Raw genomic sequence first — 26,727 nt, 5'->3', positions numbered from 1 at the left:
GGAAATTCTTTATAGTTTCTCTGACACAAGAGAATCTTTTTTTGTGCTTAACAAGTGGCCTTCACAATTTACCTCTCTGAGAGCCCACTGGGGGCTATAATCCCATACTGGAAATATCCCTGCATTTCCATGGAAACAAATTGCTGTGCCAAACTATGGGCTTAGTTCTTCAATGAAGACTTATGAACAGGGAAGAAATAGGTATATGGTCTTCAAGTTCAAACATAATTTGCTAGCATCTAGAAATAAGAAGGAAATTACTTAAAAGTATAGTAGCCATTAATACACTATATCTAAGGCATTACTCAGATGTATCAGTGTCCAAACAGATCCACCTTCTTATTCTTCTCACTTAAGGGAGTGAGCCTCCAAAGCTGCTTTACACTTAATTTAACACTGTGCACCTGAGCTTAGATGCAGCACAAGTGCCCATGCTGGCAAGAAGCCACATACATAAGTTTTTCTGTTGTGTGCTAAAATAAGGCATTCACAAAGCAATAGCACACATGTGATCTCAGAGTTAAAGCCTTCTGTACTCTCAGCTTTGGTTCCTCCTACAGAGTAAGCTGTTTGAGTCATCACAACGGTATTTGCAACTTAATAGTACTTCTGTATTAAGATTACTAGATAAAGGGGCCTATTAGACTTAAAAAAACTTCCCTATTTACAGCCATCTGGCAAAGAGGAGAGATGGTTGTTGGTATACTAACAGCCTGCTGACCCATCTTGATGTTATTATCATGTTTTTAAGAGCAAGAAAACAGAATGCAGCAGCTTTTGAAACTTTCCTTGCACTGTGAAGACTCGTTCTTTCAGCAGCTTCTGTTTATCACCCTGATTCTTCAAGAATCCACAGACAGCAGATTAGCAGTTTGTCAGTCAGTGATTTACTGGGACAGAGCAAGCAACACATGCTTTCTCCACTCCCCATTCCCAGCGCCAGCATGTGAGATCCCACAGCTCCAGACCTCGGTTTGCTCATTACACAGCTTTAAATGGTCAACTCCGAAGAGCAGCAGCACAAAGAGAGCAGGGACAATAGCCACTGCACTGGTATTTGAAAAGCCATCCAGCTCAAAGCATACTTGGAACAATTTAGCTTCTCCATCTGCCTTTAGCTTTAAAACACTAATGGCTAAATCAGCCTCTGAAATCTGCAAAATCTGCACCTGTCAAACTGGCAATGTGCAAATGTGAAAACGCAGACAGCAGATGTGAAATAGTCAGGGCATCTCTCGGTTTTGGCTAGGACAGTTGGAAGGCTACTGTTGCACATCTACCAATTCCCTTCTCTAGCCACCACACTATTTCTGAATGACATAAAGAACTCCATTATCCAGTGAACTGGGAAAGAAGCAAAACTGTTTAGTATCTCCCCAAAAGAGTCTCAAAGCCTGCAGTCTCTACATCATGATAAAACTAAAGGCAAACCTTTAACCTCAGCAGGAGAGCCTCATTAGAACATTTGCATTGGAGTCCAGTACCAAAAAACAGATAGTAACAGCACCTAAACTGACATTCAGACACGTTGCACTTGTTTACATTACAAGCTCAGCAGTATTTTAAGTATTCAGTTTAAACTTCTATGTGTAAAACTCCCATATTTATACTTTGGTTTTCATTTGTGCAATCCAGAATTTTCTTTATACACTGTACAAATTTATTAGTCCCATTTCTCAGTTGTGGAAACTGAAACACAAGAAACTGATACAACCCAGCTACAGTAAAAATACTGAATGGATTGAAGAAGCAGTTCTCAATTCAGATGTCACCTTTTCTCCCAGATCACATACAGCAACAAGCCAATCCTACCTTCTGGCTGAGTGTATCTTTTCCAGAGTCAACAGGTAAAGAAAAGCATTTCAAAAATAAGGTGAGGGTGTGAAAAATTTTCTTCTCTTCCAAATTGCAAGGATGGCTTAGACACAAACACCTACTTGAGGAAGCAAAACCTGTTTATGCACGTTGTACTTTGGAGTCAGTTGGGAAAGACTAAAGCTGTCTTTCCCATGTCTTTTCCCTTGTGATGAGAAGGGAAATGCTACAGCTGAAAGCATAAGCAATTTTGCAATAAAATTTTTGCAGTGCACCGAATCTTGGCATTAAGTTGGCCATGTTTCCAGGACACAAGCTATATTCCAATCTGATTATGTTGCATTAATCACGTTTGCACACAATAAACCCATTATTTTTCAAGCCTCATTTCCCCTTCTTTTTATTGAGACAGTTTTCAGCAGCCAATGATAATTTTATTATCAATTTTGGAGAACATGGAAGCAGCAATGAATTAAGCAAGGAAAAGCATTCCAAATGAAAGCATCCTGTCTACTGATATTACCTCTAACCTACTTCAGAGACAGAAGATAAAACTTTCAACAAGGCTGTAACTTTTGGAGAAGGAGAATAGTCACAGAAGAATCTTTTCAAGTACAATTAAGTTTGTAATTCTTAGTAATTCCCTCTCCATCTGCCAGTGACCTGGTGTGAAATTACAGCCACTTTGGGAACCCCACTGCTTTAGCTCTGTTCCTGTCAAAGGACATCTATCCATCACCTCATTGTGCAACCTGTCCCATTTAAGAGCTAGTAATGCCAAGGCCTCCTGCATTGCTTGGATCCAGACCTACTAATTAAGTACAGCTCACACTGAGTAGGAAGCAGCCAAATAAAATGCTGTGTGAAACCGATCTCTCTCTGCTGCATTTCCAAAGGGCACCACCAACTCTTAATCTCAGGTGAGTGTCGCAGTAGAGAGATTCTACTGATGTACCTTTTTTTTACTTCCTGCACTTACTAGTCAACACAAAACAGCCAAGGCTATGAATCTTGGACTGCATGTAACATTCTCCTTTACCAAAGCATGGGCAGTTTTGACAGTACTAGTAAAAAAGGAAGGCAGACCAGAACTGTTACTGACTGCTGGTCTGGCCGATCAGGATAAATAAGCAGAGATGAATCATCCAGATAATAAAAGAAACTACTATTTAGCAAACAAAAATGAACTACAAAAAAGCCTCAATCTCTCTAATTTAAGGATTTAAATTGGAATTGTTCCAAAATTCTCAGTTCTACCCTGACAGCCTACACAGCCCTTCATGGATATCTGGAGCCCCAAGTGTACCATTATTTCCCAAGGAGCAAAGGCACCCTGGGGAACCGGCACAGCCTCACTCCCTGGCTGGCAGGCAGCAAGACCAGAGGCAGAGAATGAAGGGCTGTATAACATCAGAGAAACTTGTCTTGACCTCTGCTAACAGCAAGGGCTGAAATAGCTGATGACTCTTGCTTGTGTCAAGCCCTCTATGATTTTAAGTACAACTATTTAACTAAGCACACAAACCACAGTCAAACCCTGCCGTTCTTCCTCCTCCTTCAATTTGCCTCCAGTAACACCTAGCTTAAAAGAAACACTCTTTTATGTACTAAATGTGATTCCCAAACAGATTGAACAGGAAGGGGACAGCCAGCTTCATACATAGCACATATTTCTGAGCCTCTTGTATCCAGCACATTAACCTTAGAGAGACTTGGGAGTTTCCATACACGTAGGAGATCTTATTCACCCCATGAGGATACAACAGCAATCCTTTACAGCAAAACAAGGAATCTAAAACCTCTGAGAGTTATTTCAATTTGTTTTCATTTTACTTTCCCAGCAGTGAAAATTAATTCTAGCTGTAATCACAGTGACTACAAATTCAGCAATTTCATCATTTCTCAGAAGAAAAGGCTAAAACCTTCAGGTTCTTCAAGCCAAAAAAGACTTTGTTTGCCCAACCCAGCCATTAGCAGTATTTCTCAACCCTATGCAGGGAAAGAGACAAACACAATGAGAGAACACAGGGGTTATTCACAAAAATTAAGTTTAACCTAATTTTGACTTGAAAGCAAACAAAACCACTGTGGCAATGCTGTATCAGGCAACCTTGAATTTTTTTTTCAATTCTGAGTTAAGTAATCCTTTAATGTAATAGATCTAAGAAATACTACTATATAATACATACTATATAATAATGCATGAAATTTATTTTATGTGCAATGTAACATGATGATACTAAAACTGCTCTCAGCTGGCAAGCTGACATTCTCAGACATGCTAGTAGTAGGACACACAATCACAGCAGCATGTGCGTAGTAGCTGTTACAATATACTTCAAAATGGAAATGCCACGTCTTGACCAAAATTAGATTATCCTAGAGAGAAAACAGCATTATTGTAAGTAGGTTTGCGTCCTTAAATTCATAAGGTACAAGAATAAAACTGTCTCAAGCTTCTAAAGTTCAAAATACATCAAATGATTCTGACTTCTCTGATACTGAACCACCTCCTAAGGAAGAATTTTGGTGCTATCAGTGACCATCGATTTGGGAAGAAAAGAGAGAGATGAGTGACAAGAGTACCTCTTTACAAAAAATCATTCTTCTGAGATGTCGAAGTGTATGACTGTCAGCTGTGAGATGAATGTCATCAGTCTATATCTGATGGGAAAGCTCACAACAGAGAACGAGCAAAAAAGTGTCATATAGATTTTGGCAGGGTCAGTGACTCTGCCTGCCTTCAACCACTGAATAGGAAGACTGTGTTTGGAATATTTTTAAACTACGTTACAGAAAAGTGACTTAGCAACGTCTGAAAGGACAAAAGCAGAAAACTAGATGAGGAGCTGATCACACTTCTGAGATGCTTCTGTTCTTTTCCTTGGCCTATTTATGTATTTTGAATGGTCTCCAAAAGGCTTCTGCTCAGCATGCACCATCTGGTATGCAGATACCATTTCCAGATGTTAAATTACACATAAACTAGCTTTTTACATTGGTGGTTTTTTTTCTTTTTTAATCAAGACAAGTAGCACGTCCATGTGAAAGGGTGGGTAAAGGATAACGTGCTCAAACAGAAAACACAACAGGATCTAATGAATGCACTACAACTTACTACTGTAACACTTCACTTGTCCCACTTCTTCATTTCATTTCCAATTAATCTGTTATAATTGTAATCATATTCCAACGCTACACTCTTTAAAGCCCCTACACTGAATAAATATTTTTTCTTGTATGCAACAGTTATATATAGCAAATAATGGTCATATAATAAAAGCTCACATGGAGAAGAAATGGTGACTGAGACATAAGAAACTAAACAGATAATTTGGTATGTTAATTTCCCAGTCAAGTGAAAAAAATGGAAGTAGTACTTACCAGGCATAATGCTTTTCATCTGCAAATGACTTTCCAACCTAATTACATTCTCACAACTCCATGTAAAATGATCTGCAACTATTATCTCTTTTGTACCACAGAGGAAGTCACAGGTCAGCAGTTTATTCCAGAGTGGTCCAGATTTCCAGTTTTCTGCTCAGACCACATCCCATTTCTTCTTCTGCATCATACCCTGTTACTGAATTCCCCTGAACTCACTGACTTTGCCTGCTTAACTGTAGCACTGTGATCTTACAGCCTTGGAAGCCCCAGGTTTTCATGTCCCCGGTACTGTTTTAGGATGCTTGAAACATTCACATTTTTTCCTTTCACCAAACCAAGCATTGTTTTGCAGATAACAACACATTTGCTCTGTGTTTACAGGAACAAGCAACATTTGAGTAAAATGAACAGTTGGACAAGTGAGGACAGTGCTGAAGCTCTCCTTCTGTCAAGAAGAAAGTTAGCAACACACTTCATGCTCCACACCAGCCCCACTGGGACCATCTGAGTCCTTGGGAAGCGTCACCAGTTTGCAAAAGGCACAGAAGTTGTTTTTCTGTTACTGAAGTGAAACCCACAACTTTTTTCTTTTCTTTCTTTTTTTTTTTTAAGTATTTATTCTTGAACAACTGTTTTTCATGCAGTCCTTAAAGGCACTGTTACAAGGCTGTCACAGCTGGGAAACACAAACTGAAAGCACGCGCCTGCAATCATATCCAGCACAGATTAGCAACAACATAGTTCATGACTTAAAAAGTGGCAGGAGCTGTAAACAGATGTATATAAGGTGGTGAGCAACCAAACCTTTCATTTGTAACTACTTCCTCATGGATAGCTGCTTAAAAGTATAAACTTAAAAATATAAACTGCAATTACCTGTCACAGTCTCTGAAACTGCTCCTTGCAGCATTGTGTTGAACCAGGAACCTACAGAAACCTTCCTGCCTTTCACTTAGCCTCTGACCCTGGCTCCTGTGACCCTCACACTGTCCCCAGCCACATTACTCATCTCTCATTCCTTCTCAGTACACATAACTAGATGACCATAGCTGACATACTGCATTAACCTATTATTAGGTGACCCTGACACTCTACCTCTTATTTTCTCAGTTCATATACACAGCAGTTCTAAATTGAAATATCAAGGGTGATAGGAACTTTTTGTCCACAACACTGGAAATGGTAATCAGAAAGAAGGTAGGACTGTACACGACATCCAAAGTGACAGCCCGTGTGATATTATAACCTAGGAAAGTGGAAGCAAGCTTTTTATCTCTTCCTTCCTTAAAATACATAACACCATGCAAGTCTGACTATGCAGAAAATGGTAGCTTTATTCCCTCTCGTCAAAAGTCTCAGCAAACTTGCCTGTTGAATAATTGAAAGATGGAGAAGTCATGCAAACAATTTTATGAAACTAATCAATTACACAATCTCCCAAAGCTTATCTGTCATAAAGAATGGGCAAAGCTTTCTAAATTAACTTGTTCAGCTGACAGAAGGCACTCCCCCTGCCATGCCTCTTCTGAAAACGAGTCATTGATGTGGCCAACCGAGAGAGGGAAGGAGAAAATCCTATTCAAAAATGACCTTCCCAGGACACAGGAGAATGTGCTGGCTAAAGGTGTAGCTGCTATATGCATAAAGGATAAAAGAAACCACCTTGTTATTCAAAGCCAAGCATGCACAAGGGGCATTATCAAAATATCGTGGAATCTAAGGAAAAAATCAGACTTATTAAGTTTTGGGTTCCTTGGCACCCATAATCATTTGAAACTGTACTACAGTAGCATGGCTTGAGACAAAAATTTAAGGGAAACACCTAAAATGAAAGTGCAATGAATAATGAAAGATACATCTGCTAATAGAAAAAGCACCTGCTAAATGGAGTAGCCCAAGAGTAACTGGTTTTTTGCTCAGCAAGAGGTAATATTCCAAACTAACTCAGTGAACAAAGAAATTAAGAAGATACTCACCAGCAAGTGTATAATCCATATCAAAACCAAAGCACTTTATCTTTTCCATGGCTAAACTTCTGTTTACAAAGACCCTGAAAAGAGAGAAGAAACATCACCATAGTTATGAGCATTTTCAAAATACTCATGTTTTAGAACAATTACATTTTGCCAGCTGTCAGGATGTCTGGCTCTCGTAGGTCAAAATCAGAAAATATACCTGAAAAGAGAGGCAAATCCCATTTTTTGCCATGAGTCCTCCTGAAGCAAAGCCATGACTTTGCAGAGTTATTCTAATTATTGGTATGCTGTCCAAAGACATACACGCATGCATGCACACACACACACGGCTTTGCATGTGACCTGCAAAAATTCCTAAGAATAGAATTGCAAAATCTCCTGAAGCAGAATTCAGACCTCAAAGGATACAAATCTGGAAGCAGTGGGTGCAAAGCAATATAATTTGCTTGATTAAAACAATGAGGTAACAAGGCAAATAACATAAAATAATATTTCTGTGAATAAATTTACATTTTAATCCTCTTTGGAACTACATCTGGAAATTCAGAGCAGATCTAAACATATCTGTTTCCACATTTATACCAACAGCATTAAAACCATAAAGAAATAAATAAATAAACAATAAAAACATTTAATAAAGTTCTGAAAAAGAGCAAATAAGAAAAATTTTCATACATAAGAATATGCCATTTCTATTGTGAAAATTTTTCTTTTTATTTATAACTCCTCTGCAACTCATCAACAAAACTGCTATTTTGTAAATTCTACTTTTACTATTAATGCTCATTGCAATGAGAATCTAAGCTGGATTCTTCCAGGACCTTTTAGATAACAACATTTTAACACATCATACTCAATTTAGTTCAAGTACATAAGATGGTAAAGAAATAGGTCAGAGAACACAACAAAAGCTTTTCTTGATTCCTGTTCCAACTACAAGAGTAACTAAGCTGCTTATGTTTCCCTAGAACTTTAAACCATATAGCAGATCTGTAATTCAACAAGACTTCTCTCCACTGTCTGTCTTATCTGAACTTTAAGAACGAGAGTCAGAACTCATCTGTGGGAGGAAAGCTGAGCTTTTCAACACCCATCTCGGACAGAAATCCCATGTACTGCTAGAGCTGTGATGCCAAGACAAAATTCTCCTGTATGAGAAAAGTCCCAGAGCCTTCACTTGTACTCTGATTTCAGTAAGTGAAAATTCTCCAAATATTTAATAAGTGCGTTGCCCTCAGCGGAGTCATTATCCTCTTAAAATCCGCAGTCGGCAGCCCTGCCGGGTAGGAGGAGTGGCACAGGGACAGCGAGACAGCAATGGAGACGGTAAGTGCACAGCCAAGCACCCGTACGCTTTGAAAGGCTGAAAAAAGCCACTGGGAGATTCTCCTCCGCACGCACGTTCCAGGCAGGTGGCCGGCATAACGTGCCCGTTTCACTGCCCTGTCAATCCACAGCTCAGATTTTAACAGCAAACCGCCAACATCAAACTATCGCACTTGTATGCGAGTCCTCTTACCTCATCTCTCACTGATGTGCTCCTTAGTTCGCAGCAGTCTGATTCATCTACTTGTCTGAATCATATTACAGAATTCCTTTAAAGCTTCCCTGGTACCGATGCAATTTTGCTTGGATCTGATTTGACTTCAGAAGATCATTATGTCTGAACCAAGCCCTAAAGCACTGTATATCTTCTTGGACAGTGTTCTAGAAAACACATCTGTGGCTAATTTAACCAGTCACTGGATATCGTTGTTGTTCCACACAAATCCACTTGGAATACAGTTACTCTGGCAATAGTATACTTTCCCCCTAACCTTGCACACTCTCTCTGGGAGTCACTGTTTCCTGGCAAAGTGCCTGCCTTTGACAATGGGGCTTGTCACTAAGGGGCCTCAGAGGTTATAGATGACGCTCTTTTCTGATAGATTTATGTATTACCTAAACAAGACAAAGTGATGGGATAAAAACTGGAAACTGGTAAAGAAATGACTTTTGGAAATATGAGATGGACTCATAATTCACTCAAATTCTCTCCTGAAATAGCTTGCTTTTGAGTAGGTGGAGCAAATTATCCGAATCTGCAGTCTGAATCCATGTTTATCTTTTAACACGGAGATAGCTCTGATTTACAAGAGGCCAATGTGAAACGCTATTTAGTACTAAATACAGTCTCATACATTGTATAATGAGGATGATTACGTGCTGTTGCTGATGCCAGGAAGCATTATTTATTAGCTAATTCAAGCACATAATTTCTGATTTCATGTTTGTGCAGCTTGTTTCTGAGAGTGTAGAGCTTTAAGGAATAACATTCCTCCGGGAGACACTAGCAACATTTTTTGCCTAACCTGCAGAGTCCAGTTCTACTCTTGCCTTTAGGCTTAACCCCCGGAGCACAGTTTTATGACTGTCTAATTAGGACAGGAATAAGAAGGGAAATTTAAGGAAGTTCAGAAGACCATTCCAGAATTGCAACATTTAAGGAGTTTCCCAAATGAGGACAAAACCCACAAGTACTAAGGCAGAGCTGAATGCGCTTATAAAAAGGGTAATACGGCAGTGCCTGTGAAAGGCAAAAACAAGGGAGCTGTGACCCAAGAGATCTCTTCCAGTCCAGCCTGTCTATGTTTAGGTGATGACGACACCAAACTGACCAAAAACCGTGGAAAGACCTCTAAGCCTCTGACAGTTTTTCATTGCTTGTTTTTATAGTACTTACAAACTGAACCCTGGGACTAAAAAAAAAAAATCAAACCAGCACACACTGATCCCAGCACGAGCTGATACAGGAGATCTGGCAATGTTTACTGAACACAATGAAACAAACAACATCTATTAGCATGTTTTTGTTCCAAAAGAAGTCTTACAACTGAAACACAAAAATTACTATACCAGCCCCCTCTTGGTAACAGTTGGCGAAGATCTCTTTTTCTCCATTAGTTTGTAAATATTGCCTATGACCTAGAATCTGCACATAGCAGGGTCTAATCGTGCCCCAACAGTGCTCAGGACCTGGCAGATTTCAAGGCATCCTACAGACTGATCTGACACGGTAATTACTTCATCCACCACTGCTGGAATGAAGCACAGCAAATATTTAAAAGAGCTAAAGAAGGCTATTACACAACATGTTCAGGACAGGAAATGAGAACACTTTAATCAATTTAAACTTGCATACACCTTGGAAGATTAAACAGCAGACTAAACAGTGGCAAAAAAAAAAATTGAACCTATTTCACTTCTCTTGTGAAGGCCCAAACAAATATTGGGGTATTTTGTAAGTACTCAGGACCTCACCTCTAAATCCTGATAAAGACACCTCTCATGCATAGTGCTCCCCCAGACACAAGGGACTAAGAAGGTGCTTACAAATATTTACTCCCAGAAACTACCCAGCTTAATTCAGGAGCTTCACTCAAAGTAGTAAATATCTGCAGCATCCTAGAAACTGAAGATAAAAAGTTGAGATTAAATAACCAGGACAGTTTCTAGGAAGAGCCAGGTGCTTCCCAGAAGGTGCAGACTTAGCCCGTTCCAAAGCTGTTCTTGAATCCTAACTGAAGGTACACTCACCCTGATGACAAAAATACTGGTCAAATCACAGAATCACAGAATGATTTGGGTTGGAAGGGATCTTAAAGATCATCACATTCCAACCCCCTTGCCATGGGCAGGGACACTTTTCACCAGATCAGGTTACTCAAAACCCCATCCAACCTGACATTGTGTCTGTTGGCTACAAAAATGTAATGTCTCCTTGGAAGACGTGATATAGAGAAATGACAAGAGTTGCTTTTAATGACTATAAAGCAAAAACAACATGAGGATCCTAAGAACCCCAATCACCTGAGAGAAAAGATCCTCTAGTCTTGAAAGGAAAAGATAAGTTTTTTACAGCTCGTCTAGAAAAATAAAAATCAAAGAAGCTTCCAGATTACAAACAGTAGAGATGATGTCAGAATAAGAGGAAAACTAAAATGATCCAACATTTTTAGGCGAGGAAGTTTCAATCTAGAATAATTTTTCCACTTGCCAGAATCAGAAAAAGTCACACTTTCCCTTCCCCTGAGTTTGTTTTTTTTCCATTCAGAAAATAGTCACTTTAACTAGGAGTACTGGAGTTAAAAATTAAGCTGGTCTAAAAATTTAACAGCTCTGGGCAGTAAGACAAAACAAATTGCAAGCACAGCATGAGAACACACTCTGCATTCCTTGTGCTGAGAGGCAGAGGTGGGTCTTGCCTAAACCCAGCTCCACAAATGTCTGCACCCAAGCACCTCCTTAAATAGGACACTGCCTTTCTCTTGCCTTCATCCTTTCCTCCTGATGAAAACCCAAGCTTCACATTTCTGCTTTGAGGAATATTCCTGTGAGTCTCCCACGTTTTGCACTCCCTGTGTGGTGCGGCTGGAGCGACCCAAGGTGTGGAGCTTGTGGGGAAGGCGATTGAGGGACCATATTCCAGTTCCATGGGCTCCCTGAGCCAGCACACAGCACAGCTGGGACTGGGGGAGCAGTGCCTGGACTTGGGGTGGCTTAGCCTGGCACAGATCCACACCTTTAGAAAAATGGACTTGAAGAGCTGTTTTAGGGAAACCTTAAGCATGTTTCCTCCCTAATGAGTTCTTCCTCAAAGATTAAACCCTGTAGCTTGGCCACAGCAGAAGTATTTATTTTCTTTTTGAGCTCTACGAATTGTGCTGGGTAAGAGAAAAATATGTTGTATTGCAAGGAAGAAGGAACTGCTGAGCATGCATTAGTGCAGTCACAGAGCCCTGATATCCTCAACACTGCAATTCAGAGTGCTTTATATTTTTACAAGAGAACTGATCTTGGTTTTGTTACTGTTCTTGTCAATCAATTCTGAAGCAAGAACCTAACTCCCAGCTCTACTCAAGTAACACTGGAGAGGAGCAAACGCAGAGAGGGAGAAATGCTTTTATTTTATTTGTGCAAAATCTCAAAAGAATTCTGTGCCCTGTATGAAATTTGCATGTATAATAGTCTTGTAGTTTGACCAACAAAATAAACAAAATGCACAGAACTTTACAACTGAAGAGAAACTTGGCACATGGCTCACAATTCCTCATAGCGAGAAAATGAAAATGAATATCAGGCAACGTTTCTGGAACAGAGCACTTTATAATAATTTTCCAAATGTGTCTAGAAATACCTTGTAGCACTTAGTATTTTTTTGTAAGGGCAGTATGCTTCACTGGAAATCAAATAAATACAAAGAACCTTGCAACAGTGCTGCATGGAACAGCAAATACAGTGGAGCTGGCTAAGCACGACCTACATGTGTGTTTTAAAAAGACTGTGGTGCACAGTTGGGCTCGAGCCAGCCACAAAACAGGGACTAACTAGCCAGAAGGCTCAGATTCCTGCTTACTCAGAGTTTAGGAACTTTGCTTAATCTTCACTTTATGGACAACTTCCATTCTTTAATAAGATAGAAGAGTTAAAAAGAAACAAAAAGAACTAAATGGATTAGCTTTTAACAGTCTCCCACACCCAAGTTCCCCATGGCCTCTTAAAGAAGATGAATAATGAAATAAGCATCCCACTACTGTTATGACAACTTGATGTTCGCAGTATCACTCACTAGTCCCCAGATGTGGTCTGCCTGGGGACTTGTCTCACTACATGACATTACAGTTCTGGTTACAGGTGGCTTCCACCAACAGCAGCAAACTCCCCCACTGACCTTACTTATCTGGCACAACTTATGAAAGCAACCTTAAGAAGATACTAACATGTTATCAAAATGTCTTGTCTTCGGGTGCTGGATACTTCGGTATCTGTCTCAGAGAAGATAAAAAATAAACTGCTTTAAATTTTTTAAACCAATGAAATAATTCTTTCGCTGAGTCTCACCTCTTTAGGCAGGTATTGCCCATTCCATATATTGTTATTTATCGTACCATTTTGGTCTTATTTTTTTACAATGCTAGATTTTCAGAGTTGTATTTTATTCCTTTTTCAATGAAAGAAGAATATTCTGAATATTTTTAACTGTATTTAGAGAGAGTGTTCAGGTTCAAGATGACTTCAGAAAGATGAAACAGTATCAAACGGGAGACAAAAAAGGGGCATAAATATTTCCAGTCCACTTCTAGTAACGTTTCCAACACAGTGCCCTGCAATTCACAAGACTAACTGTCCTTGCACAATTATAGTGACATAAAACTGGAAAATCCCGTAATGACTGGAACTTCAAAGTCTGACGAGGCTGTATCCAGCAACACAACTATGAGCACTTGCCTCTGAAATTCAGCAGGAATCAGATGGAAAGAGATAGCCTTGGCCATTTCTGTTTCCATTGTTTGGGTTTTCTTCCCAGGCAACAGCAAAGTGCCAAGAAGCTCACATATGGATTCCATCCCAAAATAACACTCGTCTGCTCCATGAAACTATTAAAGCTAGGGATCATGGGACATTTTGAATGTAATTTCTTTATTATTAATTTGGCAAGTGTTGTGCTTTCTCATAAGCTCACCCATTCTGCAGACTTAACACTCCCTCTCCCTCCTCCAATGACTAAAGCACTAAAGGAAAAGAAATGCAGAGAGCCACATGCTGCCCTCTGTTACACACATGTCACCACAGGAGTCCAAAGAGGCTGCTCAGACACATGAGGACAGACCATGGCCAGCAGAGCCTACTGAGCTACCACAGTGACATGGAAATACCACAAACTGCCTGTCTGAATGTGGCTGATGAAAAGAGCATTTTCACACTGGTAATGATTGTTTTCTTATTTGCCACTTCAGTGAATGGATAATCTTTAAGGGACTTCATACACAGCCACCCAAAAAGATGAATAGTTTCAAGTCTCACAGCCTTGTTTATATAACATTTCCACCTGTTTGCAATCCCTGATGACCCAGAAACAATAAAGTGAAGAAACAAGATTAGCAGTGAATAGCCCAGAGTCTACAAATTTGAACAAGATAAAGTACATCTTTAACCCATGAAATCAAAACAACAGACTGGCAATCCTTTTGCTCTGTGATTATTCAAGTATATACCATTTTTTTAATCCAGAATCTTAGTATATAGCAACAGCTACAATCACTTAACTCATATCACCACCATAAGATGCTCTGAAAGTAAACTGAAGCACAAACCAGTGAAATAACTTGTTCAATACTCTATCACCAGTCAGCAGGAGAACTAGGATTAGGAATCATGATGCCACATGCCCTGTGCTAGCCAGTAAACAAGAGAGCAAGAAAAAAACCAACTAAAACGACAACAGAAACCCCACGTCCAGGATGAGAAATCTCAAATTACTCTCATGCAAAATTATTCTCAATTATTCTGTAAAAGCATCTGAAGCTCTGTATGTTTTACAAAAAGGCCATTTCAGCCGTACTGCCCTGTTAAACCAAAACCACAGATAAATAAATATAAGTGCAAATACCTGTTTCCTGGATCTTGGTAACTGTCAGTAACAAGAGTGGATGGAACACCAACTTTTTCCATTATTTGCTTTAACTAGATGTGGTTGCTATTTAAACGCTAAAGAGCTATGTGAGATAATCCAGAGGGTGCCTAGAAGTGCTCACTCCAAGTTAAAAAATAGACACTAGGGCAATTTGGTGGCTCAGAGTCAATCTAGTTCTTGCCTAATTACAATCACGTTAAATGACAGTACTCCTCCAGAACAAATGATCTAGTGATTATCCTCTACCCGGAAAAGTCAACAAGCAGCACACAGGGGAGGTGGCCTCACAACCACACACACACTAAGCAAAAGCTACACATCCCTTTTATTTCCGAATTAAAATGTATGTTGCCAATAGCACAGTAATGCAGTATCCTCTTACCAGTGACCTCTGCTAGAGAATGAGTAACATGTAGCTCGTATATTAATTCATCTTCAGACCTCACCTCCAACAGGCGCCAACGATGTTGTATAACAAGGTCTGTGGCTGACAGCAACACCAGCTAACCAAAAGCCTTTGTTAAAGCTGTCAGAAATTCCCTGAAGATAAAACCCCACCACTTCTCCTCTCCAACGGATTTTTCTGATTTTATAGCTATAAATACTTGAACATTCTTGCCTCTGACATTCAGATATGATTACGATACAGCCATCATACTCTGAGTCAGTATGCACTACACCAGTAAAACCAGTCTCAACTGGGATTTCTGCCAACAATATTATATGTTGAACATCCATCCATCAATTATGGTACAATAAGAAGCGCAACACCTGAAAAAACACATTCCAAGTATGAATGACCACAATAAAATATGACTATTAGAGTGGCATCTTCAGAGCTAATTTTTTAAAAGTTTTTTAAAAGTTTCATGGCCATGAGAACATTTTTTTTTAAGGTAAACTATTTTGCTTTTGGAAACTTTTCCTCTTATTTTATCTGCTTCAACATTTACAATTCAAGCATACCAAATCTAGTGTACTTCACTAGAACCAGAAAGCTAAATCAATTGGGCTAGGTATCTCCACTGATAATTAAGTAAGCATGAAGCAAACAAACAGTGAAACAAGTTTTTTAAATTTCACACTTCAGAAAACTAAGCATTACTAGCAGCATTTGGAAAATCCCAATGAATGACTTTGAGCCCAGCTGGGCTTCCAACATTGGTAGCAAAAGCTACTCCCAGTTATGCTCATCTGTAAATGTGGCACAGCTGCCAAGCTCCTCTAGCCTTCCAGATTGGGCCCATAAAATTACTGCGACCAGCTTTACTGTAAAAAAAAGGAATCGTTTTAAATTTAATGTTCTTATTGGTTTTGTTTTTAAGTCACTTTAGATTAATGTTTTTGGGATTTTTTTTCTTTAGCTGCTGGAGTAAGAAGAAAAAGAGACAAAAAAAAGACTGAGAGAAAAAGAGAATGAAAAAGAAGAAAGAGAAAACTAATGCCTTTTCTATTTACCTTTTTCATAAAATTTACAGTGCTTCAGCAATATCCAAGAATCAGAGCATACTTAGACCTCAGTGAAACAAATTTACATGCTCATGGCTGTGACTAGCACACATATTCTGCATCTGAACCATTAATAAAACATTAAAAAATATAATATCAAACACCAAGGGGAAATAGCTTCAGTCCCTATTTGCACTTTTTAAAGTAACATCATATCTGTTAACACTACAGCCACAAAAAAGACTAGAAATAGAAATCTGACAACACTGCCTCTGGAATGAGGTTGTTTCAGATTCTTACAATACTGGATTATCAAAATAACTCCCATGAAACTGGTACACCAAAGCCAATAATAGTACAGATTTATACTACAGTCTTGGCATCAGGTTCTCTCATTCTCTCTCTTTGAAAGAGGATAGTAATTCCAAAACAAAAATGTGCCTCCCCTTAATGTATTTCTAACGTTGTGCTTTCCATGAAAATCTGAACTGCTAGCAACATTTCTGCTCAGTATGTTTTGAGTAAGACATTTCTAGATTCTAAAAAGGGGGACTTAAACTTTACCGCAGACTAACTTTGGACTATCAGATCCCATCCCCTAGTGGGAAACCCTCCTTTATATGAGCGCACTCTCATCTTCCATAAGGAAATTCTTTCTGGAAGTAAAGATTTCTTACATGAGTAAGGGTAAACATGATGAGGACTTGAATGTGTGAGCTCTTAAAGACAAGTACTGCTTCCTTTAGATCTTGTACAACACTTAGCAGGCTGTAGGCCTGACCATAACAAATGTTAAGAAAATATTTAGAAAAAAAATATAGGCATTACTCTGACTTCATTTACGTCAGTCTGAATCAGGAGTAACACAGCTGAAGTTGTAAGTAAAATTATGGCACAAAGGTAAACCTGTCAATGACTGCAAGAAGGTGAAGATTTTTTGCCAGGGAATGGTATAAAATCCCTCTCTTCTTACATGCTATATATAGTTACATTCATTAAACGCTTCCATATCTGACAAACCAGCTGACAGAGAGATTCAAATAATGCCACCACTTAAGGCATGTTGCCCAAATATATTCATTGGAAATTGGAAAGCTTTGGAAACATTTCACAAGATCCATTACTTAGCACTAGACATTGTAGCTTGCACAACCTGGCCTATCGTATGATACATCAAGGCGTTTTTCTCAAATTAGATTCCATTTGGAGAATCAAAAGATATCTAACACTTTCAAAACACTTCCTCAGAAATACCACCAATGTGAATCACAAATGGAACGTGGCATTTAAGCATGAGGTTGAGAAATTTGACTTCTTCTTCTGTTTCTACTTCAGAGATACATCTTCCCAGTTCCTGCTGAATATCCACTGATCATCACACTGCATGACTTCTCAAATTAACCAAGCTAAACTTTGAAGATACACCTCCCACAAACAGAATACCGACAATTACCAGATGCTGCTGTTTTTAACTCTGTAACAGTCCAGACATCTGATAAGGACACAGACTTCATCCATCTTCTATGGTCTATGCTTGGAACCTTGAGTGCTAAGACTATATTCTTGCCTCAACCAACAGCCCAATGTGATCTTGTCAAAACAATCTAGTGCTTGCACTGCGATTCCCAAACCATAAAGTAAGTGATAACATTCCTTTTATTCTGTACTCTATCTTCTTTATTACTGTAATTCTTTTACAGCAAAGATGGTTTTAGGTACACCCACCACCAAAAAGAAGGCTGAGATCTTGCCTAGTGCTCCTAGATGCTCTTGTGGTCACACAATTAATCATACTAGCTGTAATTCTCAAACAATTTCTGATTTTGATCTCTTCCTTATTCGTATTTGTGCATTCCAGTGTCCAAGGCTCTGCTCTCCCAGTGTGCACTCCAATAAACACTATAAAACTTCTGTCACTGAGTATTTATTGACTTAGAAGCTTCTATCTCCAAATCCAATTTCAACTGCATTAAGAAAGCATATTCTCACTCGCTCTAGCAGATGTATATCAACTCGATTGTTTGCAAATTCCTGCAGGCCAATACTGTGCCATCTTCTAAGCTCTCTTCTACCAACACTTCTGCAAGGAAGGTGGGAACAACCTTTCTGTTTTACCAACAAGCAGAAAACCAAGAAATGTAGGGTTTATGCTTAGTTTTGGAGTTACATGGACGACTTACCGGTGATAGGCTTCCCGACGGTACTTTTTCAGAGCATGCCCATCCATGTTTGCAGGGAGATCTGCTGCATTCTGGAGTCGGTCGCTCCATGAGGTTGTCATCTTCAAATGCTTATTTATTTCTGAAAGAGGCAGAAAAGCTTGCTTAAGTTCAAGATTTGTTTCACCAGAAAGTTGTCTGTTTCCTGGTATGAAGAGATGCAATGCCACTCAGGAAGTCTTGCAAAGTACCCGGTGGAATGATCTGAGTTTGCAGGTCAAGTAAGATGCTGTTCTTTGAAATGTTAAAACAGAGGCCTGGGAAGGGTTTTTGACATGGTTGAACTGCAAAGATATTCCTACCCATCGTGGTGAAAATGCATTTAGAAACAGAGATCTTGTTTTCATTGATGAAAAGGGGTAATTTTTCACCCTAAAGTTACCAGTATGCATTAGATGTAGCTTATGGAAAACCAATCTTTCATACAAAAGATAAATTCAGCAGGGTAAACCCTACAAATCCCACTGGGACTGACCTTGCCACTTTTACCACAGAATAAAACCAAAGAGCCTTGTTCTTGGCCATTTGATCTCTAAGCAAAGACAAAGTTTCAAATTGATGCTATATTAGCAGAAACAATTGGAAGGAAAGTAGAAAGATGATCCTTTGTCCTCTGTAGGTCAGACACATTCAGACAGAGCAAACCTGTAACATGAGCGATACAAATATTCACCAGCAGATCTTCACAAACATCAGCAGCCCTTCTCAAGTACTGGTTGTCACAACTAAACCACCAGCAGTCCTCGTCAGGAAGGCCCTGCAGTGAGGAAGCAGGGATACCTTTCCCAATTTTGTTATTAGCACACTGGGGCGATCCTGCTCGCCTGCTCCTCCAGCCAGACCCACATCCCACTGCATTCCCTGGCACCAGCTGGGGTGATGAAACAGCCCCACTGTGAGTCAGTTCAGCTCACCAGTCCAAGCCCTCACCCATCAAAACCAACCAACCAAAGGTGAGCAAAACCTGGCTAATTCTCCACTGGTCAGCTGAACCCAGCTCAACAACACTATCATTAGAGCCGGTGTGGGGAACGGGGTGGGAGATGCATCCCACAGTGATACCAAATTAAGTATAACATGAAACCACATTCTTGTGTAACCCACACAACTGCTGGACTGCAGGCCTTGGCTTGTTTGCTCTTCCTTAGAAGAAACACAACCACCCACAAGCTACATGGGTAATGATACAGCAATGATACACTTTTAAAATGTGACTGTGCTCCTTTTACAAAAGGGAAACCAGACCATTCCAGCAAAGTAGAGAGCAGAGCAAGTGTCCATACTAGCACTAGAAATCACAGCGCTCTCAGTGTCACACGCATGCTCACTCTCCTCAAGGAAATCCATATAATTTTTTCGTGTTAAATTTTATTAAAGAGCAACAGTTGCAATTGTCACAGCCTTTCTTAGTCTGTTTACCTAGTAGTTGCTGGTCATAAAAATCAAACAAACAGCAAACAGCTTGTGGGTAAAAAATATGTTCCTCCTCCTCCAGCATTCTCTGCTTGTCTCCCAGTTACTATAACCAAGGTTTACAAATGCATCTTCTGCCATATCCTAAAGGTCACCAAATTTAGGCCCTGGCAGGCAGCCCATGAGACTGCATGCCATTGCTGAGAGCTCTCCCCCTGAATTCCCCACAACACACCCAGGAGAGGAGGTCACCACAGCGAGAGGGCAATGGGCCATTCCAGACAGCCGCAACTTCCACAACAGGGCATGCAGGGAGAATCAGCTTCTAAAATAGCCCCAGCACCAGCCACCAAAGGCTTACAAGTAATTACCAGCTATTTAAGCCGTACCCAAAGGTAGATGGAAGGCAGCACAGGGCACAGAACTAAACAGCCCTCAAGCATCAACCTGTTCCCATTCCACTTTGAAGGCAGGGCACTGCCTGCAGCAAGGCTCCTCAGCAGCAGCAAAGGGCTGCAGTCCTCGGGAAAGGACCAGTGTCCCTGCAAGGGTGACAGACTCCAGATCTGCAGCTGAGACATAGATCAGAGTGAGGGACTGCAAAAGGCAGAACACAATGTGTCCTCCGAGGCTGTGTCGATCTATCCCATGGACATTTCAAGATGGTCCAGATCATCACCACCTTGGTCTATTTTAAAGCCAGTAGCCTAGAACTACAAATCCAGATCCAAGACACGTATACATTTAAGGCCTCTAAAGGGTATGTTAAATAGTTCTGAAAAAACTATTGCATAGTTGGTCTTAGGACTCTTAGACAGCTCTGGGTCTAGGTGTTCCAGCTGAAACAAGTCCACATCCAAGCTTCCTGACATTTAGAGGGGCTACACCACTGTGCTTACGCAGCCAGACACATAGCAAGATTCAAAGTTTCACCCCCACGGCCAAAGCCAGAGGCTTTCCATTCTGCTAGCCTCTTCTTCCTATTTCATCTGCTTCCCATCACCATCACACCACATCATATGCTGACTCGGGTACTAGGATAGGACTGCTTCCAGCGGCCATCCATGCCAGGCATCTGATAGCATACATCAGTAATATCCCACAAAATACCCTAAAATCCAGATGGCAAAAGAATTTTAGCAGGTTACCTTTATAATATACCTTTCTAAAATGAGGAATCGGTGAAGCAGTTTGAACTCCTATGTGATGAAACCCTGCTCTACAGAAGAAGAAAACAGACAGCATCATTTTGTGTGTGCTGGGATTCAAAAAGCTTAGACTTGAGGAAACCACAAAAATTTCCATAATTAAGCAAGGAAGGCCTGAATTATTTTAACGATCCAGCTGTATTTTGCTGTAGCTGTGATGAACAGAGTTCATAGGCAGGACAAGGTTTGTAGACAAAGGCAATGTCTTTTATTAGACCAAGTGGTATGGCTGGAAAAAATAGAAAAGCTCTTGGGTACACAAGCTTGCATAAGTTGCTCTAATAAAAGGTATTATCTCTATCTTCAAGCATTGCCCTGATTTATTAAAATCTTCCTTTCAATGTTCACACAGCATAAAATAAAAAAATCTTATGCTGAAGTTTTCTATTACATGTACTCAAAGGCACACTTACAGCTTAGCAGGCTGCACTGACACTGTGACAACAGCTTAACCCTCTGAAACAAAACAGTAACAACTGACAAAAGATATTGCAAAGGATCTTCCCCACCCAAAAGTCTTACTCATGCAAAAAGCCTCATGGGCTTTGAAGGCATGAAAATCAGCCTACCTGCATGGGTAAGAGACATGGGACCTGGGCCCTGAATACAAATTCCTTCTGCCAAATAGAGAGAGAAAAATAAGAAGGACAGAATCACTCCATACACTTGTAAGCCACTGGAATAAACATCTAAGAGAGCAGGCAGCCAGCCAGGCAAGATTTTCAACTCCAAGCAACTGAAATACGATGCATCTTTCTTTAGTTACAAATCTATTTCGAAATCAATAATCTCTAAATAGCTTCACATAAAAATAGAAATCTTTACATAGATAAAGCATGTCAGAACACCTCCCCATAATTCACTGCATACATGCTCCTTGCTCATGTTGTCTTAATTAAGCATCTGATAGCATTTATGGTACAGGGTTCCTTTTGAAAAGCTATTTAAAATCTCAGCTGCAAAGCTTTTATACAGAGCTGCTATCTAGCACATATGCTTTGGTCTGAAAGAGCATAGGATTTTTAGCATATATTTTGAAATAAGTCCATGTGATTATTTTGTCAGATTTTGGCTGACTTCAAGTATTATCCATACTGTATTTTTTTCAAGTACTCATACAAATTAAACAACACATTCAGAAGCATTTCCCTTCAAGTTTTACTATTACTTTTCTTATATTTCTTAGTCAAAAAATAGAGATTTCTGCACCTGATACTATTTGATGTGTTCAGGCCAAATGCACTGCCTCTATTTTTTTCTGAGTTCATCTTGACACTTTGATGATGCAATGCCAAATCATGCTAAAATGTAGAGATGAACAAAACAGTGGTGACAATCCCACTTTTTCCAGGGTATTCTCTGAGAGCTTATATAGCAGAAAACAAAGGCATCACTAACCAATCCCAAGGCTGTAGCGTACTCACAGTGATTCACCATGCACCACATCTGCCTCTTCTCACACGTTCTGCTTCAAGAATCATTAATACCTTGGCAGCACAACCCGCACATGTACGTGCACAGTGGAAGGTGAATAGAGAAAATCATCACATCTAACATTAGCTACTTAAAAGCTTCGTGTCTAGTCGGAGGCTGTGGGTGTACAGACAAGTCTCGTGGTGCCCTTGCCAAGCCTAGAGCATTTCTTCCTGGCTCCCCGCTGCAACGCTGCTTCATCTCAAAGGGCTTCGTGGGCTCTCAGGAAGGGAGGAGCAAACCATCCTAAAATCCTGAGGATGGGCAAATGCAAAGGGAGCAGGATTAGGGTCGGCTTGTTCAAGACTCATCTCAAATTCCTGGTCTGGGTCATGGCATGGCCTCACAAAGAGGGCAGGGGAGGTGCAAAGTGATCTTTTCTGCAGCTGAGAGGACTCTCCGCGTAATGGTTAAGAAAAGCGAGTGACTCACTTTCCAGGAGCAGCCCACTCCCTCCACTGAGGGCAGAAGTAGCTTGCACCTCATTTAGGCTAGACATATGGGACACCTAGAATTGGAGGAGGTGAAATCCACTCAGGTTAGCATCACACCCTCTGATCCTCTGGAGCACATGACATCCTGGGATGGACAGCAGAAAGTGGCCAGGACTGAGTCATCCACCTCAACAGCATCTCTCACTGCCACCGTGTGAGCAGGGGCTGGGTAGGCTCCTGCCCTCACCAGAAGTGCCATTCTTATGCCTGTGATCCCAATGCACTTCACAAACTCTCGTTCACATAATACGTGTAGGGGCAGCAAAAGTGCTGTCCCCATTTTGTCAGCTACGGATAGCGAGGCACAGAGAAGGTAATAACACAGAGCAAGTGGGAATCAAATGCAGAAGCCCTAATTCCTCAGTCCCTGTGCTAAAAATCAGTCTGAGTTCCTAGCGCTGTCAGGATGAATCACAGATACACAGCATGCTCCTAGCACAGTATACTTTTACATGAATTCAAATTTCAATACTAAGCATCAACTGGCAGACACAGAGAGGTCAGCCTGCACTTATACGTGACAAAAGCCGCAAAGCAGCAGGCTCCTGACTGGCTCCAAGCTGCAGGGATCGCATGGATGCCGAATGACGCTCCAATTTTATCCTGAATTGCAGCCTTACACACCAGCTCTGCTAGTTTGCACAGCTCCTTCCCTCTCCCTCACAGCCCTGGGATGACAATTCAAACCCCTCTTGTCTTTTGATGCCAACATTTCTGCTCAGTAGCCAAAGGCAAACTATTTCCAAAAGGTGTTTTCAATTAGTGATGCTTTTGGAAAATTACTATGTCCATGACTTGAGATATAAGCAATGAAGCTTGTAAACTGCCTGAACCAGAAATCTGACTTTTTTTTTTCTCTTTGTGCTTCGAGTTAAGTTCTTCACTTGAAGATCTTTCACTTCTGGGTAGCAACCTCCATGACAGCAAGGCTTCCGGTTCATGACGGCAGGAAGGACAAAACACATTCTTCCTATTAGAATATTAAATTACTTCCAAGAGACACTTCAAAGCATACTCTCAGCTCATGATAATTAATACCTGAGGTTGGATTTAAGCAGGAAAATTCTGTATACTGATTACAGGGCATTAATGAGGTAGAGATCAGCTGTTAAGAACCTGTTAAGGTCAGCTACAGACATGTGTATGGGCTTACAGTAGATCCCACTTGCAGTGTACAAAGATCCACTGGATTACATTAGATTGATAACACTCTCCTTGCTCCATGGATTGTACTAACCTTCCCAGCTCCAAGCTTGTAATCTCCAACACCGGCTTTGAGTCCTCCCGCAGGAAGGGGGTAGCAGTTACTCCTGGACACCACCACAGTGCTTACATCATCAAAGCTGCTTTTTCCAGGAGTGTGCTTTTAGTGAAATTGGTAAAGCATTCCCAGTTATACATTCATTTAACTATGGTCTGACTGATAGACAATCGTAACTCATGGGCTATTTCTGAATGGGTAAGGTATAAGAAAGGAGAATGCTACTCGCATCATTTATTATAGGATTTGATTTAATTTCAGGCTGAATTTTATCTCTGTTGTAAAGTCAGATGCTAAAGTAATGGCTATATATCAAATACATTGCTTATTTTACATGGATTTTTTAAATCAGACTATTTCTACTGACAACCATACCCAAAGAATGGCTGTGCAGTCCCTAGAGCTCCAGCAGTACACCAGGACCCAAGTGCATTAGACACACTAAAACCCACAAACATATACATTTGGAGTTTCTTTGGGTGACCATCCATTTCTGTCCAAAGAGTTCTATTCATTCAGGAATTCCAAGAAGCACTAGTTGTTTAAAATATTTTCAGTACTATTTAATTATCATCAATTTTAAAGATGGTTAGAATGGAATTTGGAAAACTATGAAATCTGCGGTGCAACTCTGCAAGGGGCAAACCTCAAATCTGACCCTCCCTGAGTACCATGAGACAATCCATTCTCCTCATCCATCTGTGAGTTTACTACCTTGAAACAGGAACCACAAATTCTCCAGTGAGCTAATCAGTGTATTTTCTATGTTCCATATAGCTCATGTTTCTCAATATTTCTTGCAGAATTATCATTTCAGTTATTTCCAATGTTCTGCTTCTTACACAAACAGTTTGTTAGGGATAATGCTATTTCTCCACTTCTCTAACTCTAGTGTGTCCCATATTGTCCCAGTGCTAGAAAATAAGGAGGAGGATCATACTTAAGGAATGTGAAGCTTATCCAGAAGTGCAAGAGCTATGCCACAGAGAAGAATGAGCAAACATGAGTTCTCAAAGAAATGCTGCGACTGCAGGTCAAATATGATCCTTGGATGTACAAGACTTCGAAGCAGGACTCCATGTCCTTGTCTGTCACTGCTACAAACACTGCTGGAAAACTGTCTTCAGCCAGCTGTCCCCATTCAGAACAATGATGATTACTCTGAGAAAGGAATAAATCTATGAGAGAGAGTAAAGCTGGAGTGGAATACAGCCAATTTAAAGAGAGCAGCTCGGCAGGTGACTTGAAAATAGTCTAGAAGCAATTACACACAGGCAAGCAGCCTGACTGTGGAGGGCTCTCAGTCTAGCAATGACAGAACAAGAGCCCATGACTGGGAATTAAATAAATCAACCAATACAAAAAATATTAACAGAAGGGACAGTTAGCTATAAAACAATAAATTTCTGAAATAGATTTTCCGTGATCAGAGGGCTATAAATGAAGTGTGTGGGGGTGTTTAAAGTAGCCTTTTTCAGAGAGTCAAGAATTAATGCAGAAAAGTCAAACAGTCTGAGCTATACAGCAGGACAGTCAAACTGAGTATTGTGCCTCAGATGACTCTTCCTCACCTTATACATCAATGTATCACAGAGTACAAAGCTGAGGCACAAGCAATATCGGAAAGAAACCTCCAGAGAGTGATTTCACCTAGAGAGAAGGTGAATGGATAAACAAAGGCTCTTCTGAGCCAACACCAACATAAACTGTGCACACTGATGGCCCTGGGAAAATCTCTTCCTTGGGAAAAGGTCTTCAGCAGCCTGTGGCAACCTCTGCCATGGAGGTTCCCAAACTGCTGTCCAACTGAGTGCCTGCCAATGGCAAGCATGGACCTGGCTAAGAGGATGTTCTCACTGCTTTTTGTTTCCAGCTGTTAAATTCCAGCAAGAAACACATAACATAATTCAAATATTTTAGTCACACTGCTTTTCCTGTAAGCAATTGCTCTAGTTGTCCAGGGCCTTGGAAGATTAGAAAGTAGAGATGAATTTGATCCCTCTGCTGCAATATAGTCCACCCTAAAGAAAATATTTATAAGATATTTATAAAAAAATATTTGTCAGAGTTCCCATGTATTTGCTTTAGTTGAAAACTAGATGGTAAGCTTTGATGCCAATGCCCACCACAACAGGAACTCAGTGTTTGAATGATACCCGCAAATACTAACACCCTTGCTACAAAGCCAAAGCATGACGGTGCACCGGCCAAGCTGCAGGTTAATGTAAAGAGCAAGAAAGGCAGAAATGTCAGCACAGAAGTGAACACATTGAGTTCTACAAATAAGAAAAGAAAGTCAAGATATTTTTTTTTTATTCCAACTCTGCTCTTTTACATCAGAACAATGTGCCAGCAAGAACAGACAAACACAACCCAGGTACTCATCAGCCCCCTTCTCAAAGGAAACTGCCAGTTTCTCTTCCCTTCCCTTCAGCTTATCACTTCTAAAAAACACTCTTGGTGTTCAAACATGTGCAAGATCTATTACCACTTCAGTAATACCACATGAGTTACAACTACCAAAGAGAGAGAACAAGATGAGACATGCAATCCCCAGAGAACTGGGAAGCCATCCTTCC

At 40.3% G+C, this 26,727-nt stretch overlaps 1 protein-coding gene across 3 annotated transcripts in view; it reads right to left on the bottom strand.

Annotated features, from left to right (window-relative positions):
• NT5C2 (5'-nucleotidase, cytosolic II) overlaps window positions 1-26,727 on the bottom strand; it is a 60,602-nt gene that overhangs the window by 23,395 nt on the left and 10,480 nt on the right. The window contains exons 2-3 of one of the 3 annotated variants that reach the window (XM_032694609.1): window positions 18,261-18,381; window positions 7,179-7,252 (exon numbers count right to left, since the gene is read on the bottom strand). In XM_032694609.1, coding sequence (XP_032550500.1) covers window positions 7,179-7,252; window positions 18,261-18,361 — 175 coding nt within the window. In that variant the 5' untranslated portion in view covers window positions 18,362-18,381. Of the gene's footprint in view, window positions 1-7,178; window positions 7,253-14,607; window positions 14,705-18,260; window positions 18,382-26,727 lie in introns of those variants that run through there. The other 2 variants (XM_032694610.1, XM_032694611.1) reach the window with 2 other exon arrangements.

The sequence above is a fragment of the Chiroxiphia lanceolata genome, chromosome 8 (genome assembly GCF_009829145.1).
Source record: "Chiroxiphia lanceolata isolate bChiLan1 chromosome 8, bChiLan1.pri, whole genome shotgun sequence".
NCBI classification, from domain to species: Eukaryota; Metazoa; Chordata; class Aves; order Passeriformes; family Pipridae; genus Chiroxiphia; species Chiroxiphia lanceolata.
The sequence above is the reverse complement of the archived record's forward strand: the minus strand, read 5'-3'. Positions and strand labels throughout refer to the sequence as shown.